The sequence below is a fragment of the Gopherus flavomarginatus genome, chromosome 5 (assembly GCF_025201925.1).
Source record: "Gopherus flavomarginatus isolate rGopFla2 chromosome 5, rGopFla2.mat.asm, whole genome shotgun sequence".
Taxonomy (NCBI): domain Eukaryota; kingdom Metazoa; phylum Chordata; order Testudines; family Testudinidae; genus Gopherus; species Gopherus flavomarginatus.
In genome coordinates, this window is record NC_066621.1 from 4,371,457 (window position 1) to 4,392,362 (window position 20,906).

At 54.0% G+C, this 20,906-nt stretch overlaps 1 protein-coding gene across 1 annotated transcript; it reads left to right on the forward strand.

The window, feature by feature from the left end:
• The first annotated feature begins 1,291 nt into the window (after positions 1-1,291).
• LOC127052912 (zinc finger protein 850-like) lies at positions 1,292-19,940 on the forward strand. The gene is made up of 4 exons (XM_050957059.1): positions 1,292-1,428; positions 5,090-6,286; positions 10,844-11,424; positions 18,320-19,940. Exons 1-4 carry the CDS (start codon positions 1,395-1,397, stop codon positions 19,139-19,141), a joined length of 2,634 nt encoding a protein of 877 aa, XP_050813016.1. The 5' UTR covers positions 1,292-1,394; the 3' UTR covers positions 19,142-19,940.
• Positions 19,941-20,906: the final 966 nt, after the last annotated feature.

Sequence of the window (20,906 nt, forward strand, 5' to 3'; positions counted from 1 at the left end):
CAAATATGCTCTTCCCCTTCCTCAATAGGTGAACCTCATCTCTGCTTAGCAGCCCTTCTTCCTGGAACAGCATCTGTGGTCAAGGAAGCTGAAGCCCTCCTGGCGACACCATCTTCGCAGCCAGGCATTCACCTCTAGGATGCATCTGTCCCTGCCTGGGCCCCTACCCTTGACTGGAAAGATAGAGGAGATAGGAGCCCCCAGCTCCTTCACCCTCATTCCCCAACCCACAGGGACTGCAGGGGCATGTTGGCCCCTCTCAGGAGTGGGGGAGTGGCATGGGGCCAGGGTAGGCAGGGAGCCTGCCTTAGCGACAACCACACTGCATCACCAAATGGGAGCTGCCGGAGGTAAATGCTGCCCAGTGGGAGGCTGCACCCCAACCCCCAGCCCTGAGCCCTTCCTGGAGCCAGCACCCCAAACCCCCTCCTGCACCCCAAGCCCCAGACCTGAGCGCCCTCCCAGAGCCAGCACCCCCAAACCAGCCCTGAGCCCCCTCCTGGAGCCAGCACCCTATAACTCCTCCTGCAACCCAACTCCAGTCCTGACCCCCCTCCCAGAGCGAGCACACCCACCTCCTCATGCACCCAACACTCTGCCCCAGCCCTGACCCCCCTCCCAGAGCCAACATGCTGTACCCCTTCCTGTACCCCAATAATCTGCCCCAGACCAGAGCCCCCTGCTGCACCCAAACTCCCTCCTCAAGCTTGCACCCTCACCCCCTCCTGCACCCCAACCCCTGGCCCCAGGCTCAGCCCAAAGCCTCCTCTCACACTGTGAACCCCTCAGCCCCAGCCCAGAGCCCACAACCCCTCCCACACCATTAACCCCCTGCCCCAGCTGGGTGAAAGTGAGCGAGGGTTGGGGAGAGTGAGTGGGGGAGAATGGAGTGAGTGGGGTGAGGCGTTGGGGAAGGAGTGAGAATAGATCCTGGGTTGCCCTTAAATTCAGTAAGTGATCTTGGGCATAAAAAGGTTGGAGATCAGTGCCCTACACGCTAACCAGTCCCCTCCCTACCTTTCCAATCACACGACAGGCTGCCTGCTGCTGATCATTCCCATCCCCTGCCCGCCCAGCCCCTACAGCGAAGGACACAGCTCCCCACCCTGATCATGAATATGCAGGAGAAGGTGGCTCTGAAATCTCCCGCACGCCCCAGTTAATGGCCAACGCTGCCCATAGTGCATTGCACAGGGAGACTCCATTTCCCAGGGTCCCCCGCAATGGGGACTGCACTAAACATGGGACCGGCTCCCAGCCCCAGCCCGTTCCCACCCCCTTAGTTCCTGCCCCAGCAGCCCCGGGGACTGGGGCGGGAGCAGCGGGCGGCTCCCTGGTGGTTCCTCCTGGGGGGGCTTCTGGAGGAGACGCCGTGGCCGCTCTGCAGGGACGTCATGCAGGAGAATGACAAGCCCTTGATCTCGCTGGGTGAGCAGCGGCTGCCCCTCGCGGCTCGGGGGGCTTGGAAGTGCCCCAGGGGGAGGCTTCGGTTCAAGATTCCTCCCCATCCCCTTGGGTTCCTGAGGGAATCGCCCCTGGAACCCCACCACCCCATAGGATAGAGGCGGTGAGGCCAGCTGCCCCTCCCGCACCCCCAAGTGCTGAGCTCCTCCCCACCAGCAACAGCTAGAACCCCCCTGTCTCCAAGCGAACCCTAAATCCTCCACAATCCCCTGTCCTCCCTGAGCAGCAGCATCTCTCTTAGGGTGATGAGACAGCAAGTGTGAAAAATCGGGACGGAAGTGGGGGAGTAATAGGAGCATATATAAGAAAAAGACCCCAAAATAGAACTGTCCCTATAAAATTGGGACATCTGGTCACCCTAATCTCCCTGAACATTGCCCCCTCTCTCACACACACACCCCACCCCACCCCGGTTCTCTTTCCATCCACACAGGGAGGAGAGGAAGTGAGTGCAGGTGGCGGGGTGAGAGGATGGGTGTGCATGGTGAGAGGGGCAAGGGACAGGCTGGGGGTGCATGTGCAGGGAAGGATGGGAGAGGTGGCTGCTAGACCCCATCTCTGTGGCTACAGGGAGTGTGATGGGGATGCACTCACTACCGAAGCACCCTCTGGGGTCAGGACACAACAGGGATTCATCTAGCTTCGGCACCCCCTTTTGTCCGCTGATCTCGCTTTGCCACAATGTTGTCCTGGGTGACTCAAGCCAGATCACACTTCAAGTTCAGTGCTCTTCCGGGATATCGAAGTCCAGCTGTAACTTGTCAGGCCCCACGCTGGCCTCTTCACAGTCCCTTCACCCACCTCCCCCTGGTCCCACAGCAAAATCATAACAATGGAAGCCCATCCTCCTGCGCTGAGGTGGGACCAAGTAAACCTAGACCATCCCTGACAGGGGTTTGTCCAGCCTGTTCTTAAAAAGCTCCAATGATGGGGACTCCACAACATGTTGCATCCATAGAGTTAGAAAGTTTTCCCTTATATCTAACCTAAAGCTCCCTTGCTGCAGATTAAGCCCGTTGCATCTTGTCCTACCTTCAGTTGATCACTATCCTCTTTATAACAGCACTTGATATATTTTAAGACTGTTATCACGTCTCCCTCTCAGTCTTCTTTCCTCAAGACTGAACAAGTCCAGTTTTTTTAAAACTTGTCCTCATAGGTCAGGTTTTCTGAACCTTTTATTGTTTTGCTGCTCTTCTCTGGACTCTCTTCAGAGTCCAAAGGACATCATCTTTCCTAAAATGTGGTGTCCAGACTGCACCACAGTTCTCCAGCTGGGGTGTCCCCCAGTGCTGAGTAGAGCAGGACAGTTACCTCCTGTGTCTTACACACAACACTCCTGTTAATACACCCCAAAGCCCTTCCAAATTAAACAGAACCTAGCAAAATCACACTCTACTTTCACAGCATAGCAGATCCTGGGGCTTCTCCCTGGGTCCCCTCCATAGAACTCAAAACTATGAACAAAATTAAACACTCCCAAAGCATTTCTCATCCCTCTTCATGCTTGGGCCTCTCATCGACCCAGGACTCCTCGTCAGTTCCCTGTTTCTCTTGTGGAATGCTGGCCACGGGACGGCATCCCTGGAGCCTGGCCCGTCGTTCTAAGGCCCCACCACAGGAATGGAATTGAACTGGCATGGCATGGCATGGCTTGGCTTGGCTTGGCTCGGCTCGGCTCGGCTCATTTCACCTCTGCTCTACATCAAGCCCCTCACTGTGTTCTCTTAAGCCTTTCTATTATGAGGCCCAGGTGTTCACCATACTAAGACCCAACCCTATTATTCCCAGTGCCTCAGGCTGGGCTGCCATTAATTATGGCACAGGTGGAGCTGGGTCCATTTCCCCTTAAGGGGGCCAGTCACCCTGGCACTCTAGGCCCCATCTCTATGAGTATAGAGGAATTGGGGAGATGCACACTCTAGGCCCCGTCTCTATGGGTACTGCAGAATTGGGAAGATGCGCACTCTAGGCTAGGGTGACCAGATAGCAAGTGTGAAAAATTGGAACGGGGGTGGGGGGTAATAGGTGCCCATATAAGAAAAAGCCCTGAATATCGGGACTGTCCCTATAAAATCGGGTATCTGGTCACCCTACTCTAGGCCCCGTCTCTATGGTTACAGCAGAACTGGGGAGATGCACATTCTAGGCCCCATCTCTTTGGATACGGGGGAGCCAGGGAAGTGCATGCTCTAGATAGAGTCTCTATGGTTATGGTTGAGCCTGGAAGATGCACACTCTAAGCTGGGTCTCTATGGTTACTGGCAGGGCAGGGAGATTTGTGCTCTGAGTCCCATCGCTATTTCCTGGGGTTAGGGTTGGGAATATGCGCTCTAAGCCCTGGCTCTGTGGTTACAGGTGGGCCAAAGAGACGACCGTCCCGATATTTGGGTGGTTGTCCTGCGTCCTGACCGATCTTTGGTTGGGACGCAGTTTGTCCCGATATTTCGCTCCGCCAGCAGCAGTGGGGTTTTTTACTCCGCTGGTGGACCCCCCCCGCCATGTGTCCCATATTTTCTTCATCGCATCTGGTCACCCTATTCTAGGCCCATCTCTGTGGTTACAGGCGGGCTGGAGAGACATGCTCTCTAGACCCCATCTCTGTGGTTACAAGAGTGCACAGAGACTTACATTCTCGGCCATGTCCCTCTGGCTAGGTATTACGTTGTGCAAGGTGGGGAGCCAAAGGGAGTGAAGTCAGGGAAACCTTGAGAGGGGACTACAGAGAGAGGGGAGAATCCCTTTTTAAAATTATTATTTTAGAGGGGATTTTATATTCATTGTCTTGTTTGCATAATTGTATGGAAATTAGAGGATTGGCTCATTTGCATAAACCCTCCAGATTTCTGAGCCTGCAGCCACAACATCCTATATAGGCAGTGAGGGGGCAGCAGGAGAGTGGAGGACAGGGCCGGTGCAACCATTTAGGCGACCTAGGCGGTCGCCTAGGGCACTGGCATTTGGGGGGGTGCCATTTTCTTCAGCAGCGACTGTGGCGGCCGGATCTTCAGCCACCCCGGTCGCCGCCAGCATTTAGGCAGAGGGAGCTGGGGCAGGAGAGCATGGGGAGGGCCACCTGCAGCAAGTAAGTGGGGGGGCACGCAGGGGAACTCCCTGCTCCAACTTACCCTGCCCCGTCTCCTCCCCAAGCACGCTGTGGCCGCTTCACTTCTCCCACCTCCCACGCTTGTGGCACCAATCAGCTTAGGCACCGCAAGCCTGGGAGGCGGGAGAAGTGAAGCGGCTACAGCGTGTTTGGGGTGCTCATGCATGGAGCAGGGGTGAGCTGGAGTGGGGGGAGGGGTGCCTCAGGGTGGAGGACGGTGTCATGCGAGGGGGAGTGCCTCAGGGTGGGGGCACTGGGGGGTGGAAGGCACAAGGTGGAAATTTCGCCTAGGGTGCGAAATATCCTTGCACCAGCCCTGGTGGAGGATGGTATAAATTATGCTTCTGGGCAGGGTTGATGCCTTCCACTGATGCCCAGGCCTATAACAACTCCGACAATTCACTGGACATAGCCAGGATATTCCCAGCGAGGGTGAGGGAAGGGTTTGGGGGTTTCACTTCCTGCCCATCAGGTTTTCTGCTCTGTGACAAATCCCTTTGCTGCCCCTTCTCTCCCCAGCAGGGAACGAGCCCCGGCTGGATTCTCTCTCTCTCCCAGCAGGTTCCAGGACCAAGAATAGGAATCCCCAGCAAGAAGAGCCTGCTGGGGCGGAACTGCAAGGGATGCCCCAGAGCCCTGAGCAGGGAGGTGCTGGACAAAACCAGGGAAGGGGAGGACAGCAGCAGGGAGAGACAGAGGGAGAACCCACTGATGAAGAATGTTCGAGGAAGCTCCTTGGCTTGCAAAGCATCTGCACAGCAGAGAGACCCTATAAATGCCCTGAATGCGGGAAAAGCTTCACCCAGAGCTCTATGCTCATCCGCCACGAGAGATCCCACACGGGAGAAAAACCCTACACATGCTCTGTGTGCGGGAAGAGTTTTAGTCAGAGGTCCAATAACATGCAGCATCAGAGGATCCACACGGGGGAGCGACCCTATAAATGCACTGACTGTGGGAAGAGCTTCTCTCTGAGCTCCCGCCTGCTCCAGCATCAGATGGTGCATACTGGAGAGCGGCCTTACAAATGCCCTGACTGTGGGAAGAGCTTCAACCAGAAGTCGAACCTGAAGCAGCACCAGAGAATCCACACAGGGGAGCGACCGTACCGACGCCCTGACTATGGAGAAAGCCACTCTCTGAGCCCACCCCAAGGGATCCATAAAGTAGAGAGACCCTATAAGTGTCCCCAGTGTGGAAAATGCTTCCGTGTGAGCTCGCACCTTATTAGACACCAAGTCACCCACACAGGAGAGCGACCCTATAAATGCTCCATCTGCGGAAGAAGCTTCTCCCTGAGCTCTCACCTCATCCGGCACCGGATAGTCCACACAGAGGATAAACCCTACGTCTGCAGTGAGTGTGGGAAGAAGTTTAGCCTGAGCTCCAGGCTCGATAGGCACCTGAGAACCCACACGGGAGAGAGACCCTATAAATGCCCCAATTGCGGGAGCGGCTTCGTCGACAGCTCCGCTCTTATTAAGCACCAGAGGATCCACACCGGGGAACGACCCTATACCTGCCCTGAATGTGGGAAGAGCTTTGGTCGGAGCTCGTACCTTATCACCCATCAGAGAACCCATACAGGAGAGAGACCCTATAAATGCCCCGACTGCGGGAAAAGCTTTGTCGGCAGCTCTGATCTTAATAAACACCAGCGCACCCACACGGGAGAGCGCCCCTATAACTGCCCTGAATGTGGGAAGAGCTTCAGCCGGAGCTCAAACCTCATTGCCCATCAGAGAATCCACGCACGTTCCTTTACTCCTGCTCAGGGATGTGGTTAGGAAGATTTTGAATGTTGGCATTAAACATTTTGGGGGGTTTATTTATTTGATCACTTGGCTCCCATGTAGCCTTTTATTTCCAAACCCTGCTAGTGCCTTGTTCATCCTGTGTTACACCCTGTGTTTTAATACGGCTAAATGTAAATGTATACATCTGGGCAGGAGCGGCGCCAGGGTCGAGTCCTTCCGCGCTCCCGGTCAGCGGCAATTCTGCGGCGGGGGGGTGGGGTCGTTCCACGCTCCCAGTCTTCGGGGCACTTCAGCGGCGGGTCCCGGAGTGAGTGAAGGACCCGCTGCAGAATTGCCGCCGAAGACCCAGAGTGCGGCAGGACCCCCCACCGCTGAATTGCCGCCGAGGGTGGCAAAATGCCACCCCCCCAAATCCTGGCACCCTAGGCGACCGCCTAGGTCACCTAAATGGAAGTGCCAGCCCTGCATCTGGGAACAAAAAGTGTCAGCCAGACTTACAGGATGGGGCACTGTCCTGGGAAGCAGGGACTCTGAAAAAGATTTGGAAATTATGGTAGATAATCAGCTGAACATGAGCTGTCCCTGTGATACTGTAGCCAAAAGATCTAATGCAATCCTGGGATGCATAAACAGGGGAATCTCAAGTGGGAGTGGAGAAGTTATTTTATCTTTGTATTTGGCACTTTTGCAACCACTGCTGGAATCCCGAGTCCAGTTCTGATACCTACAATTCAAGAAGGATGTTGATAAATTGGAGAGTGGTCAGAGAAGAGCCACAAGAATGATTAAAGGATTGGAAAGCCATATGGTGGCAGACTCAAGGAGCTTAATCTATTTATCTGAACAGAGAGAAGATTCTGAGGTAACTTGATCACAGTCTATAAGTAACTCCATAGGGAAAAATATTTAATAATGGGCTCTTCAGTCTAGCAGAGAAAGATCTAACACTAGCCAGTGGCTGGAAGTTGAAGCCAGACAAATTCAGACTGGAAATAAGGCATCATTTCTTAATGGTGAGAGTAATTAACCATTGGAGAACTGGCCAGGGGTTGTGGTGGATTCTCCATCACTGACAATTTGTAAATCAAGATGGGATGTTTTTCTGAAAGTTCTGCTCTAGGAATTATTTTGGAGAAGCTCTCTGGACTGTGCGAAACAGGAGGTCAGACTAGATGACCACAATGGCTTTAGGATCTATGAATCTACATAAAGCCTTGGAAGGAATAGATTTTTAAGTCGGTAAATGTCAATTTCAGCCTCCACACACAAACCAATGTCCAAATATTTCCAGTGATAATCAACATTTACAGATAGGCAGAATAAGGAAAATGCTGCTTTAGAACTTCTTGGAGTTAAAATGCAGTGACTGGAAATAAGCCTATTACAAATGGACTGGTGAATGAATCCTAAAAACAGGTAGGATTTGGTGATGTCAGGATATTGACTTTGTATATTTTGACATGTGATGCTGACAGTTTGGTTTTAATGGTTTATAAAACTTACATTTTTTGAATCTCAACATCTGCTATCGTTAAATAATTATCTGTCCCTCCCCACTTAATTTCCGGCAACTGTGAAAATTCAAAGAGATAAAAATAAATGCTTAAAAATAAACATTGATATTATCTGTTGAAATTATTTTTAAAAATTCTGCCAAACCTAGTTTTATATACACCTCTACCCCAATATAATGTGACCCAGTATAACACAAATTTGGACATAACGCGGTAAAGCAGCACTCTGGGGGGGCAGGTCTGAGTACGCTGGTGGAGCAAAGCAAGTTTCACCTATAACGCGGTAAGATTTTTTCGCTCCCGAGTACAGCGTTATATCGGGGTAGAGGTGTGTGTGTATATATACATATTGTACGTATTGAAGAGACAGGCCCTTTTATTTATTTATTTATATTTATATATGTATATATAAAAAAAGCTCTTTGGAACAGGGCCTGTCTCTTCAATACGTAGAATGCCTAGCACAATGGGACCCACACTTGATTGGTCCCTCTGGGTGTAACCAGGCTGGAAACAGTAAAATAACAAAAATGTCCATGTTTTGATTTATTAAATGCTTCTGCAGCCTTTCTTTGAGAAGCTCTGACATCTCTCTCGTTTGTAGCAGAGTTCTGAAATTCGGCAGAGGGAAAGCCCTTGGGCTAGAGAACTGCCTTTTCTTTGTCCTGGAAAGTCTGCTCCAGTTTGGCAGAGATATCAATTTTTAACGGTTACCAATTCTGTTCTCTCGCTTGGGTTCCTCCAGAAAGTGGTGAGAGGTTGCTGGAATAACACCTGAACTCAACTATTGTAAAGAGCCAGGCCTGTCCTGCTGCAGCACATGCTACTGGAAATGTGTGGGAACTGCTGGCATGGGAGGGAATGGGGGACACACAGAGCCCCTGGCATGAAGGAGAAGGAGGGAGTCCCTGAAATAGAGGGGTTGGGAGGGTGGCACATAGGGATCTTCAGTGAGGGAATGGCAGGAAAGGAGCCCCTGATGTGTGCAGTGAGTAGGGCCTGCTGGAGAAACAGATGTGTGCAATCTTGTGGTGGAGAAGGTACTAGCATGGGACTGGGTATTCCTGGACCTTGAGGGAGTCATTCCCTTCTTTGTGCCTCTTTCCCTCTCCCACCTTGTGTCTGCCTTGGGGAGGCCTGTCTCTTGGCTAGGACTGCTGTCGTAAAGTTCTTCCTCTGAAATGTGTTGCCTTTCAAGTCCATTGACCGTGCCCTGATGGTCTTGTGGCACAGGAGATCCTAAGCTACTGTCTCTACCTCGCTCGTCTTTCGGGTCCCCTCTCATTCCTCCCCTCTCTAGGCTAACCAGCCCCTGGCTTTCCAGTCTCACTCCATATGACAGTCTGTCCTGGCTGCTGATCATTCTCGGTGCCCAACCCTGCCCCCTGGGCCTCCTTGCACCCACCAGGCTAGTGGAGAGATTTGTAGATCTTAAAGCCACAAAGGACCACTGGGATCATCTAGTCTGACCTCCTGTATAACACAGGTCAGAGACCGGCCCAGAATTAATTCCTCCTTGAGCCAGAGCAGATCTTTCAGCAAAGCAGACTGTCTTGAACAAAGGTAACAGCTCCCCGCCCCTTCATGAATATTCAAGAGGGGGTAGGTCTGAAATCTCCAGCACGCCCCAAACAAACAGCCAACTCTGGTGCACTGCAAAGGGAGACTCCATTTCCCAGAGACCTTTGCAAAGGGGGCCGCGCTAAAAGCAGCACAAGACCCCACCACCATCCTAGTCCGATCCTAAAGCAGTTCCTGCCCCAGCCCTAGTGGTGGGAATGTGGCCACAGAGGCAGGCGCTGAGCGGGGCCCGCTTCCCTTCTGGTTCCAGGCGCGAGTGGGGCTCGAGGCGGGGGCTCCCGGGAGGAGTGGGGGCTCCTGGACGAAGGGCAGAGGCAGCTCTACAGGGACGTCATGCAGGAGAATTACCAGACTCTGATTTCTCTGGGTGAGGCGCCGCTGCCCCTCGGGGATCAGGAGCTGGATGGGCTTTGATGGCCCCAGGGCAGCTTTGGCTCAGGGCTCTTCCCCGCTTAGATTTCTGGGGGATCAGCCCTGCAGCCCCAGCAGCACAGGGACCCTGCGCCCCAGCAGAGAGCAGGGCTGGGGTTAAAATCAATGAGCTGTTCTCCGTACCGAGACCTGGGGGCAAGAATTTCACCGAGCCCTATCTCACCTGTTTCCTTCCCCTGAGCAGCCACGATCCCCCACATGAAGCGAAGGGAAGAGCCGAGGGTCCCAGATCTCCAGGGCTCTGAGGAAAGGGAGACCCCGAGAGGCGCCCAGACAGGTGAAGGACGAGCAAGGAGTCAATCAGAGACCATCCAGGAGTCAAGGGGAAAGTTTGGATCCCAGCAAAGCTGCAGGGAGCCACCCAGTTCTGTCTCATCTCGGTATCGTCCCCAGCAAGTCCCTGTCCTCAGGGCAGCTGTTACTCCCAGATCCCACCTCTGGCAGGAGCCCTCCCCTCCCCCAGCCTTTCTCTGAGGGCTAAGCTGGGATGTTGGGGCAGCCCTGGCCCCTCCTCTCCCCTCTGGGAAAGGCTTTGGGGGATTCGCTTCCTGCCCATCAGGTTTTCTACTCAGCGAGAAACCCCTTTGCTGCTCCTTCTCACCCCAGCACAGGGAGCGAGCCCCAGCTGGATTCTTTCTCTCTCCCAGTAGGTGCCGGGATGACAAGTGGGAACTTTGAGGAGATACCCCAGCGGGAAGAGCCTGCAGGAGCGGAGCTGCCCAGGGTGTCCCAGAGCCCCGAGCGGGGAGACACCGATGGGGCAGAACAGCAATGGAGAGCCTCCCCAACAGGGAAACTGAGTCAATCCAGAGCTGGTGTTGAAGCTGAATATGACACGGTGTCTTGGGGAACCCAGGCAGGGGAGAGAGCGAATACAAGCCCCAAGTGTGGAAAAAGCTTTCCTTGGAGCTCCCAGCTCCTCCAACACCAGAGATCCCACACCAGGGAGCGCCCCTACCAGTGCCCTGACTGTGGGAAGGGCTTCGGCGAGAACTCGACCCTGATCCAGCACCAGCGCACCCACACCAGGGAGCGCCCTTACAGCTGCAGTGTGTGCGGGAAGAGTTTCAGCCTGAGCTCCCTCCTGATCCGCCACCAGCGCACCCACACGGGGGAGCGCCCCTACCAATGCCCCGACTGCGGGAAGAGCTTCCTGCGGCACTCCCAGCTCACCCTGCACTGCCGGACCCACACGGGAGAGAGACCCTATAAATGCCCTGACTGCGGGAAGGGCTTCAGCGAGATCCCCAACCTGCACCGGCACCAGCGCAGCCACACGGGGGAGCGGCCCTATAAATGCTCCGACTGCGGGAAGGGCTTTGCTCAGAGCTGCCACCTCCTGCAGCACCAGCGCACCCACACAGGGGAGCGGCCCTACAGGTGCCCCTGTGGGAGGGGTTTTGTCCGGAGCTCCCAGCTGATCCGGCACCGGACGGTTCATACAGGGGAGAAACCGTACAAATGTCCCATCTGTGAGAAGTGCTTCACTCAAGGATCCACTCTGGCCAGCCACCTGCGGATCCACACCGGGGAGAGACCCTTCAAATGCCCCCAGTGCGGGAAGAAATTTGTTCGGAGCTCCCACCTTATTACACACCGGAGAACCCATACAGCATAGAACGCCACGCGCACCCCCCCATACATGTCCCAGCCCTGGGGTGTGTATTAGCCAAGATTCATCCCCTAAAACACCCCTTAAAGCCCACACATGTGGTTCCTTCCTTACATGTTCCCTCCTGCACAGAGGTACAGCTAAGGTGAGTTCAACATTTTTAGGGGCCTCATTTATTTCAATAACCGCTTGGATTGAATTCCTTGATTTCCAGCCAGACTGCTAGTACCTTTTTGATCCGTGTTTTGGGGGGAGGAGGTTCAGAGAGAACCACGGGGTTCAGATGCCCCCTCTATTAATTGTAATGAGGGTTGGATCACCCAGTCCGTTGGTAATAAGGCATACATTTTTAACAGAGCAGTTAACCAATGGAACAGTTTACCATGGGTCATGGTGGATTCTCCATCCCTGGCAATTTTTAAATCAGGAGTGGAGGCTTTCCTATGAGCTCTGCTCTAGGAATTATTTTGAGGGAGTTCTCTGGCCTGTGCCATACAGGAGGTCAGACTAGATCAGTGGTTTTCAAACTGCGGGTCTCAACCTGGTACTGGGTCGCGGAATGTCAGGCACTGGGTTGCAGCGGCTCTGGTCAGCACCGGCAACCTGGGCCATTAAAAGTCCCGTTGGCGGTGCTGCCTGGCTAAGGTCCCTACCTGTTCCAACACCGCACTGCGCCCCAGAAGCGGCCAGCAGCAGGTCCAGCTCCTAGGCAGGGGGGCCACAGGGCTCCGCGCGCTGCCCCCACCCCGAGCACTGGCTCTTTATTCCCATTGGCTGGATCCTGGCCAATGGGAGCTGTGCGGGGTGGTGTTTGTGGGTGAGAGCCGCGTGGAGCCCCTTGCACGCCTCCACCTAGGAGCCGGACTTGCTGCTGGCTGCTTCCAGGGTGCAGCATGGTTCGCGATGCCAGGACAGGCAGGAAGCCTGCCTTAGCACCCCCACTGCGCCGCTGATCGGGAGCCACCCGAGGTAAGCCCACACCCCAATTCCTTGCCCCAGCCCCAGCCCTGGATGCTGTGTATCTATTGAACAGACTGTAAGTTCACCTTCATCTCTGCCTCCGCCTCCTCCCCTGGCGCACTGCCGCATCCTGCTTCTCCTCCTTCCCTCCCAGTGCTTGCGCTGTGAAACAGCTGATTCGTGCAGCTGGGGGGAGGAGGGGAAATGTAGCGGGGCCGGGGTGGGGATTTGAGGAAGGGGTCCAATAGGGGCAGGGAGGGGGCGAAGTTGGGGCAGGGACTTTGGGGAAGGGGTTGGAATGGGAGTAGGGAAAGGGTGAGGGTGGGGCCGGGGCAGAGGGGCATGAGCAGCCACTGGCACAGGGGGAAAGTTGGCATCTATGTGACAGGACCCCAGCCCCCTCCATTCCCACTGTACTTAGTCCCTGCTGGGGACTGGGGCAACATTGCAGGGTCCCTTGGGGTTCCAGGTGCTGCGTTTCTCCCGGGAGGAGTGGGGGCTCCTGGACGCAGGGCAGAGGGAACTCTACAGGGACGTCATGCAGGAGAATTACCAGACTCTGATCTAGCTGGGTGAGGCGCCGTTGCCCCTTGGGGATCAGGAGCTGGTGGGGTTCTGACACATGCACAGCTGACTGCCAGCCCCCCTGCTCTAGCCCAGAGTCCTGGCTCCTAGCTGCTCCTCCATGTGTGCATGATGAGACGTAAGCTTAAGGCTTAATTTCCTATTCATTCATGAATGCATCGTCATGGCAACAGAGATCACATCCCTATGACTTGTTACTAGGTGTATTACGGTAGCATCTGGAGAGTCATCATTCCTCCCCCCCACCCACACACCCCCACACACACCCCTGAGATTGTGCAGGCCATGGATGTAGACTTGGGACTCCTGGATTGTATTCCTGGCTCTGCCATTGACACACTGTGTGACCTTGCCAAAGTCAGTTTCCCCTCCCTCTGTGTAGACCATAAGCTCGTCCTGTTGGGGATGGTCTCTCACTGTTTCTGCACAAGGCTTAGCACAGTGGGGTTGGAGCCTTTAGGTGGTACATAAGACAAGTTTGCTGCTCTTCTCATTGCCTGGACTGAACTGGCCTTTCCTTGGAATCCACTGGAAATGGAGTTTCAGGCCTGGAAACTATTTACTTTTTAAAATGTTGTTTGGATTGCGCTTAGCAGTTCGTTTACCTGCATAGAATCGTAGACTATCAGGGTTGGAAGAGACCTCAGGAGGTATCTAGTCCAACCCCCTGCTCAAAGCAGGACCAACACCAATTAAATCATCCCAGGTAGGGCTTTGTCAAGCCGGGCCTTAAAAACCTCTAAGGAAGGAGATTCCACCAACTCCCTAGGTAACCCATTCCAGTGCTTCACCACCCTCCTAGTGAAAAAGTTTTTCCTAATGTTCAACCTAAACCTCCCCCACTGCAACTTGAGACCATTACTCCTTGTTCTGTCATCTGGTACCACTGAAAACACTCTAACTCCATCCTCTTTGGAACCCCCTTTCAGGTAGTTGAAAGCAGCTATCAAATCCCCCTTCATTCTTCTCTTCTACAGACTAAATAACCCTAGTTCCCTCAGCCTCTCCTCATAAGTCATGTGCTCCAGCCCCCTAATCATTTTTGTTATCCTCCGCTGGACTCTCTCCAATTTTTCCACATCCTTCTTGTAGTGTGGGGCCCAAAACTGAACACAGTACTCCAGATGAGGCCTCACCAATGCCGAATAGAGGGGAATAGTCACATTCCTTGATCTGCATTAACACTGTGCAGCTGGATTGTGCTATGTGATTGATCTTTTAATAGCAATAATCATTCACAATATTAATCATTGTTAGTAGTTTCAGCAGTTACACTTCTGTGTTTCTAGTATAGCACTTCCTGTTTCTCCTGCAACATTAGATTTTAATTCTAAATTGGGGGGGGGTTGTTGTTGTTTATACCCAAGTTTACTCTTTGGGATCATGCGACTTTTAGGCTGACCAATTTCCTGGTTTGATGTCAAAACCTCTTCAGTTTCCTTTGCTCAACCAACGGGGATTGCCCATTGCAGCTGTTACTTTGCCTCTCTAAGCAGCACCATCATCCTTTTTCACATCACTTGTGTGTCAAACTTCAATCCTAAATAGTCATCACAGGCCAGATTTTTAAGGGTTGAAAATATCTAGATGCTTTTGAAAATCCCACTAGTCACCTAAATACCTTTTAAAAATCTGGCTCTAAGGGCACTATTCTATCTTGTATGAAATCCTTCTCAGAGGCAAATTTCTACTGTAATTTTTACTGAATATAGGTATACAATCCCGAGATAGATTGGAGGTGTCAATCTTTCAAAAATCATGAGTTTTACACCTGAAAAGCGTGACATTTAAATAAATACATACATTTGGGGGTCTTCTTCAACTTGTCAAGGTCATTTTGAATTCTAATTCTGTCCGCCAAAGTGCTTGCAACCCCTCCCTGCTTGGTGCCAGCTACACATTTTATAAGCCTACTCTCCACTCCATTATCCAAGAAGTCATTAATGAAAATATTGACTAGTACCAGACCCAGGACTGACCTCTGAGGGGACCCTTCTAGATACACACTGCCAGTTTGACAGTGAGCCATTGGTAACTATTCTTTAAGTATGGTCCTTCAACCACATTTCATCTGGATCGCATTTCTTTAGTTTGTTCATGAGAATGTCACGTGAGACTGTTTAAAAAGCCTTGCTAAAATCAAGGTATATCATATCTACTCCTTCCCTGCTAACCACTAGGCCAGTAACCCTGTCAAATAAAGAAAATGAGTTGGTTTACGTGGTTTGTTCTTGACAAACCCAAGCTGGCTATTCCTTATAACCCGATTATCCTTCAGGTGCTTAGAAACTCATTGTTTAATAACATGTTCCCATCTCTTTCCAGCTATCAAAGTGAGGCTGACTGGTCTATAATTCCTGAGTCTTCTTTGTGCCTCTTTATAGAGACTTAGGGTGAGATTTTCAAAGGTTTAGGCTCCATTTGCGATTCCCAAACCCTTTAGCACCTAAACAAACTCAGCAGCTACATTTTCAGGGTAAAAGTTCCTTAGATGCCTAAGTTTCTGCCTTTGAGCATGCACATTGCTGCCTTATCCTAGGCATCTGGCTTGCAATGTCCCACAGTGAATCACAAACCTGGGAGGATGAGGGGTGTCAATGCTTATCTTTAGGGCCCTACCAAATTCACAGTTCATTTTGGTAAATTTCACGGTCACAGCATTTAAAACATCTTGAATTTCATGGTTTGAGATATTGAAATCTTAAATTTCACAGTCTTGTAACCGTGGGGGTCCTGACCCGAAAGATGGTCAGGTGGTGGGGGGTTGTGGAATTGCCACCCTTGTTTCTGCGCTGCCTTCAGAGCTGGGCAGCTAGAGAATGGCAGCTGCTGGCCAGGCACCTAGGCCTGAAGACAGCACTGCTGCCAGCAGCAGTGGAGAAGTAAAGGTGGCAATACCCAGGTTCAATTTCCTCCCTTGGGCAGAGGGGGAGAAAGGATTTGAACAGGGGTTTCCACAGCCCTGCTGAATGCTGTCACCCCTGGGCTAAAAGTTACAAAGTGGGCACCAATCCTTCCTCCTCTAGCTGTTTATGCTTAGATCAGTCTCACAAGAAACAGCTGAGGCACCTAAGTCCCCTGACCCCCTGACCTCAGGAGAGGGGTTCCCATTTCCCAGCAGAGCATGGTGCCTGCCTGCTGTGGGGATTTAGGCACTGACCTGGGTGAGTGGATGGGGATTAGCACACGCCCCTCTGTTCGGCATCTCCCATTGGCTGATTTAGGCAGCTCCCTGCCAGCATGCTGGCTTTTGTGGATCCTGCTCTGAGGCGCCTCTTTCCCCAGGCATTGCATAGGGAGCCCAGGCACCTCGCTCAGGATCAGTGACACGCAGAGTGTCCCTGGGAATTTCTCAGTGCCCAAAAGCGAGGCAGGGTGATACTGAGCATTCAGTGCCTAAGTCCCTGAGGGAAACTAGCCCTAAGGCCTCCTCACTGCTACAAAAGGGGATTATAGTTTTCTTGTGTTTTTAACTTGGGGTAACCAGAGGCAGATCAAGATGTCCGGGGGCCCTGGGCCGGAGCAAGGGAGGGGGCCCTGGCACTGGAACCATGGCCCTGCCCCACACCTGGGGCCCTGCCCACAGGCCCACCCCATTTTGCCCCTTCTCTAGCCTGCGTTCTGCCCATGGCCCCCCTCTGGTTCTGCCCCTTCCCCACAGCCCTGCCCCCGCTCGCTCCTTATTGGCATCTGCCCCCACTATGGCACTAAGACTGGAGAAGCTCTGCTCCCACACCAGCCCTGGGGTTGTGGTGGGGACTGAGAGCTCCTCCAGCCCTGAGGCTGCAGTGGGAAGGAAGGGAGATTTTTCTGGGGGCCCCCAGGCATGGGCCCCATTGGCCCATGCAGTAACCTGCCATGGGGGTAATGAATGTTCAGGAGCTTTTCTGAGCTAACCACACAGCGAAGACAAGGCACTCTGGTTTTAGCAATGAGGAAAAGGCCTGAGCAAACATCTCTGCAATAAGATCAAGGAGCCACGTCCTCATATGCTTGTGCCAAAGCAGAGAAGTGCAAAGTTTGTTTTGAAAACTGGATCCCTGTGTGTAGCAGTGCCAAGGGAGGCGACAATGGATCAGGAACAATGGTCGATTTTCCACCTAATCGCTTGTGGTTAAAAGGTATTCATAAGTAGGGCACATACTGTTCCCAATGCTTTAGGCTAGTTGCAGTGCTCTGTGCACATTAAATGTTTGTTTACTACAGAAACTTTCTAATGTCCAAAGGGAGGAGACTGATACAGAAATATCACCATCCCTTCCTCTATTCACTGGGGGGTTTTAGAGGCAATCGCCCAGCCCTGGACGCTGCAGGATGCTTTTGCAAAATAAACAAATCCCTTTCTTTACGTGTGTCTCCATTTAAAACAGATTTCACAGGGGGTCGCACAGTGTGACCTCTAGCTATCACAAAGGGCTCCCCACACACCCCCAGGAGAGGAGGAAAGAGGAGAGGTAGCAACACTGTGACAAGCCCACCCCTGCCTGGCACACCCGGCTACCCCCGGACCAGATAATGGGGAAAGGCGGAGGCAGCAAACAGGGTAGCACCAAAAAAAAAAAACCCAAACCGCGCATCGCTGGCCGTAGCCAAGTGGAAGGGCAGCAATGTGTAGCATTGCACCGGCCAGCTGGGGACTCCAAAGCCCCAGGGATCTCCCGGTATTTTGCGGGGGGGGGCGAGTTTCAAACCCCCCTCATGCTGTGGGGAAGGCGACCGGGCTAGGAGGGAGCGTGCTGGGCAGGGAAGGGTTAAGCCCAGGGCTTCCCCACCCCAGAGCACATGGGGCCGGGCTGCAATAGCGCAAGGACCTTCCTGTCCCAGCCCCGCCGCGCCCGGCACCGGCTGCGGCCCCGGCCTGGCAGGGAGCGGGGAGCCCGGAGGGGGCGGTGCAGCAGCCGAGGCAGCAGATCGCTGCCCGAAGGCAGCGGCCGCAGGGCCGAGGGAGGGGTCGGAGCCAAACTGGGACCGGAGAGACCCATCCCCCAGCTTCGGGGCAGCCCGGGGGTCTGTGCAGCTGAGCCAGGCGGGATCCCCCCACCCAGCCCGCTGCGCCTTGGGTGCAGCCCCGGTCCCTCCTCTCCCCCGCGGGGCAGGCTTGGGGGTTCGCTCCTGCCCCTCGGGGTCTCCCTCCCTTGGCCGGGTGCAGGGAAGGGGCCTGGCTGCATTTGGCCCCCCAGCAGCCCCTAGGGCGCAGGCGGGGAGCCCCCCGGGAGCAGGGCCTGCAGAGCGGAGCTGCCTGGCGGGGGGACACGCACAGGGAGCCCCCATGGGCGACGCGCTGACCATCTGCCCTGACTGCGGGAAGAGCTTCCGCCAGTACTCATACCTGGTCACCCACCGGCGCGTCCACACCGGGGAGCGGCCCTACAGCTGCGCCCAGTGTGGCCGGGGCTTCTCCCAGCACTCCAGCCTCATCCGGCACCGCCGCACCCACACGGGCGAGAGACCCTACCGGTGCCCCGACTGTGGCAAGGCCTTCGCCCTCAGCGCCTCCCTCCTGACCCACCAGCGCACCCACACCGGGGAGCGCCCCTACAGCTGTGCCCAGTGCAGAAGGGGGTTCAGCCAACGCTCGGCTCTGGTCACCCACCAGCGCACCCACACTGGGGAGAGACCCTATGAATGCCCTGACTGTGGGAAGAGCTTTGCCATCCGCTCCCACTGCACCGCTCACCAGAGGACCCACGGGGATCCGGGCGAGGAGCCCCCCTACCGGTGCCCCCAGTGTGGGGAGGGCTTCCGGCTCCGTGCCCCCTTCCTGCATCACCGGCGCAGCCATGCAGGGGGCAAACCCCATCACTGCCCTGACTGCGGGAAAGGATTCTCCCGCAGCTTCCTGCTTAAGACGCACCAGCGGATCCATACCGGAGAGCGGCCCTACCCTTGCCCCGACTGTGGGCGCCGCTTCCGGCAGACCTCCCACCTCACCCACCACCGGGCCACTCACACCGGAGAGCGGCCCTACCGCTGCAGCCACTGCGGGGACGCCTTCCCCTGCAGCTCGGAGCTCTATCTGCACTACCGAAGCCACACCGGGGAGCGGCCCTACCAGTGCCATGACTGTGGGCGCAGCTACACCACCAATGGCAGCCTGCGGCGGCATCGTGCCAGCCACACCGTGGCCTAGGGGGTGCAGTCAGCTCAGCCCATAGGCACCCTCCTGGGCAAGGTGCTGCATTGTCCTGGCTCTAGACATGGCCTTTCTGGCTGTTTGCTGAGTGGCTTGTACTGGGGAAGAGAGCTAGGGATGGGTTATAGGGGGCTAGAAGTGGATCATACCAGTAGAGAGAAGGAACGCAGGGTGGGATCGATGGGTCATACAGGTGTAGAGCTGGGTCATACCTGTTAGAAAGTGAAAAGCAGCTCCACTCCACCTACCCCTGGTCCTGATGTTGAAGTTTTCAGAATGATCTGAAGTGTGTGTGTATTTTTCCAAGCACCTTGAAATAGTGTGTGAATGTATCTATTTGTTCTTAGATGCAGAACTATGTTCTATGGCTCAATATAACAATCGGCCGACCCACAAATTGTGCAGGTAGGGAGTGTGATGTTGCTAGGCACTGGCGGCTGCCATCTGGTGACAATCACAGACCTCCTTAGTGCCACTGGCTCCCATATGGAGTAGAGGGAGCCACCGAGACAGGAAGTGACTGCCAGGAGACGTGGTGGGTCAGAGCTGAGCTGGTTGCAAACCCGAGCCTTAGGAGATCAGCGTGAGTTGGAGCCAGCAAGCCAAGAGAAGGAGATGGGAGCATGACTCAGAGAAAGCAGAGAGACAGAGCTTCTTGGTCACAGAGCTCACTGGGGGGGCAAAGGTGGGGACTGTGCTGCAGGGAACCTGCCTGCTGATTGTTTTCTGCGGTGTATTGGGAAACAGGGTACTGTGGGCGTTCTTTGTAAATAAACACCATCACACCTGGAATAGACCTGCCTTGTCTGAGCGAGGTGTCATCCAAAGAGGACCAGTTTTGCAAGGCCCTGGCTATTGGCTAAGAGCTTGGGCCAGACGGGTATCAGGATTTGTACACAATACCTTGCCCCAGAGAAATCCTGGGTCAGTCAGTCCCTTGGGAAGAGAACAGCATGAGCCTGAAGCAGCACAGATCTGCCCCAGCTGAACACTGGACCCCAGACGGGGTGAACCAATGTTCTAGGGTGGTCCACAGAATCTTCTTTCTAGCTAGCTGGCCAGTGGGTCTTGCTCACATACTCAGGGATGACAGATTAGAGGTCAGGAAGGAATTTTCCCCCCAGGTCAAATTGGCTGGGGCCATAGGGGGGTTGTCAATTTCCCATGCAGTGTGGGGTGTGGGTTGCCAGCTGTTGAACATCTGGGCATGGAATTATAGAGTTGTAGGGCTAAAAGGGACCTCGAGGTCATCAAGACCAGCCCCCTGCGCTGATGCGGGACCAAGACAGTCCCTGACAGGTGTCTGTGTAACCTACTCTTGAAAACCTCCAGTAATGGGGATTCCACAAACTTCCTGGGTAAACCTGTTCCAGAGCTTTGCTACCCTGAGAGTTAGGAAGTTTTTCCTTATAACTAACCTAAGTTCCCTTGCTGCAGATTGAGCCCATCACTTCTTGTCCTACCTTCAGATGACATGAAAAACAGTCGATCACTGTCCTCCTTATAATAGCCCTTAACATATTTGAAGACTCTTATCAGGTGCCCCCTCTGTCTTCTTTTCTCAAGAGTAACATGCCGGGTTTTTTAACTTTTCCTCCTAGGTCAGGTTCTCTAAACCTTTTATCTCTCCAATTTGGCCACATCTTTCCTAAGGTGCGGTGCCCAGAGCTGGACACAGTGCTCCAGCTGAGATCTTATCAGTGCTGAGTAGAGCAGGGCAATTACCTTCCATGTCTGTCTTACAACATTCCTGTAAATACAT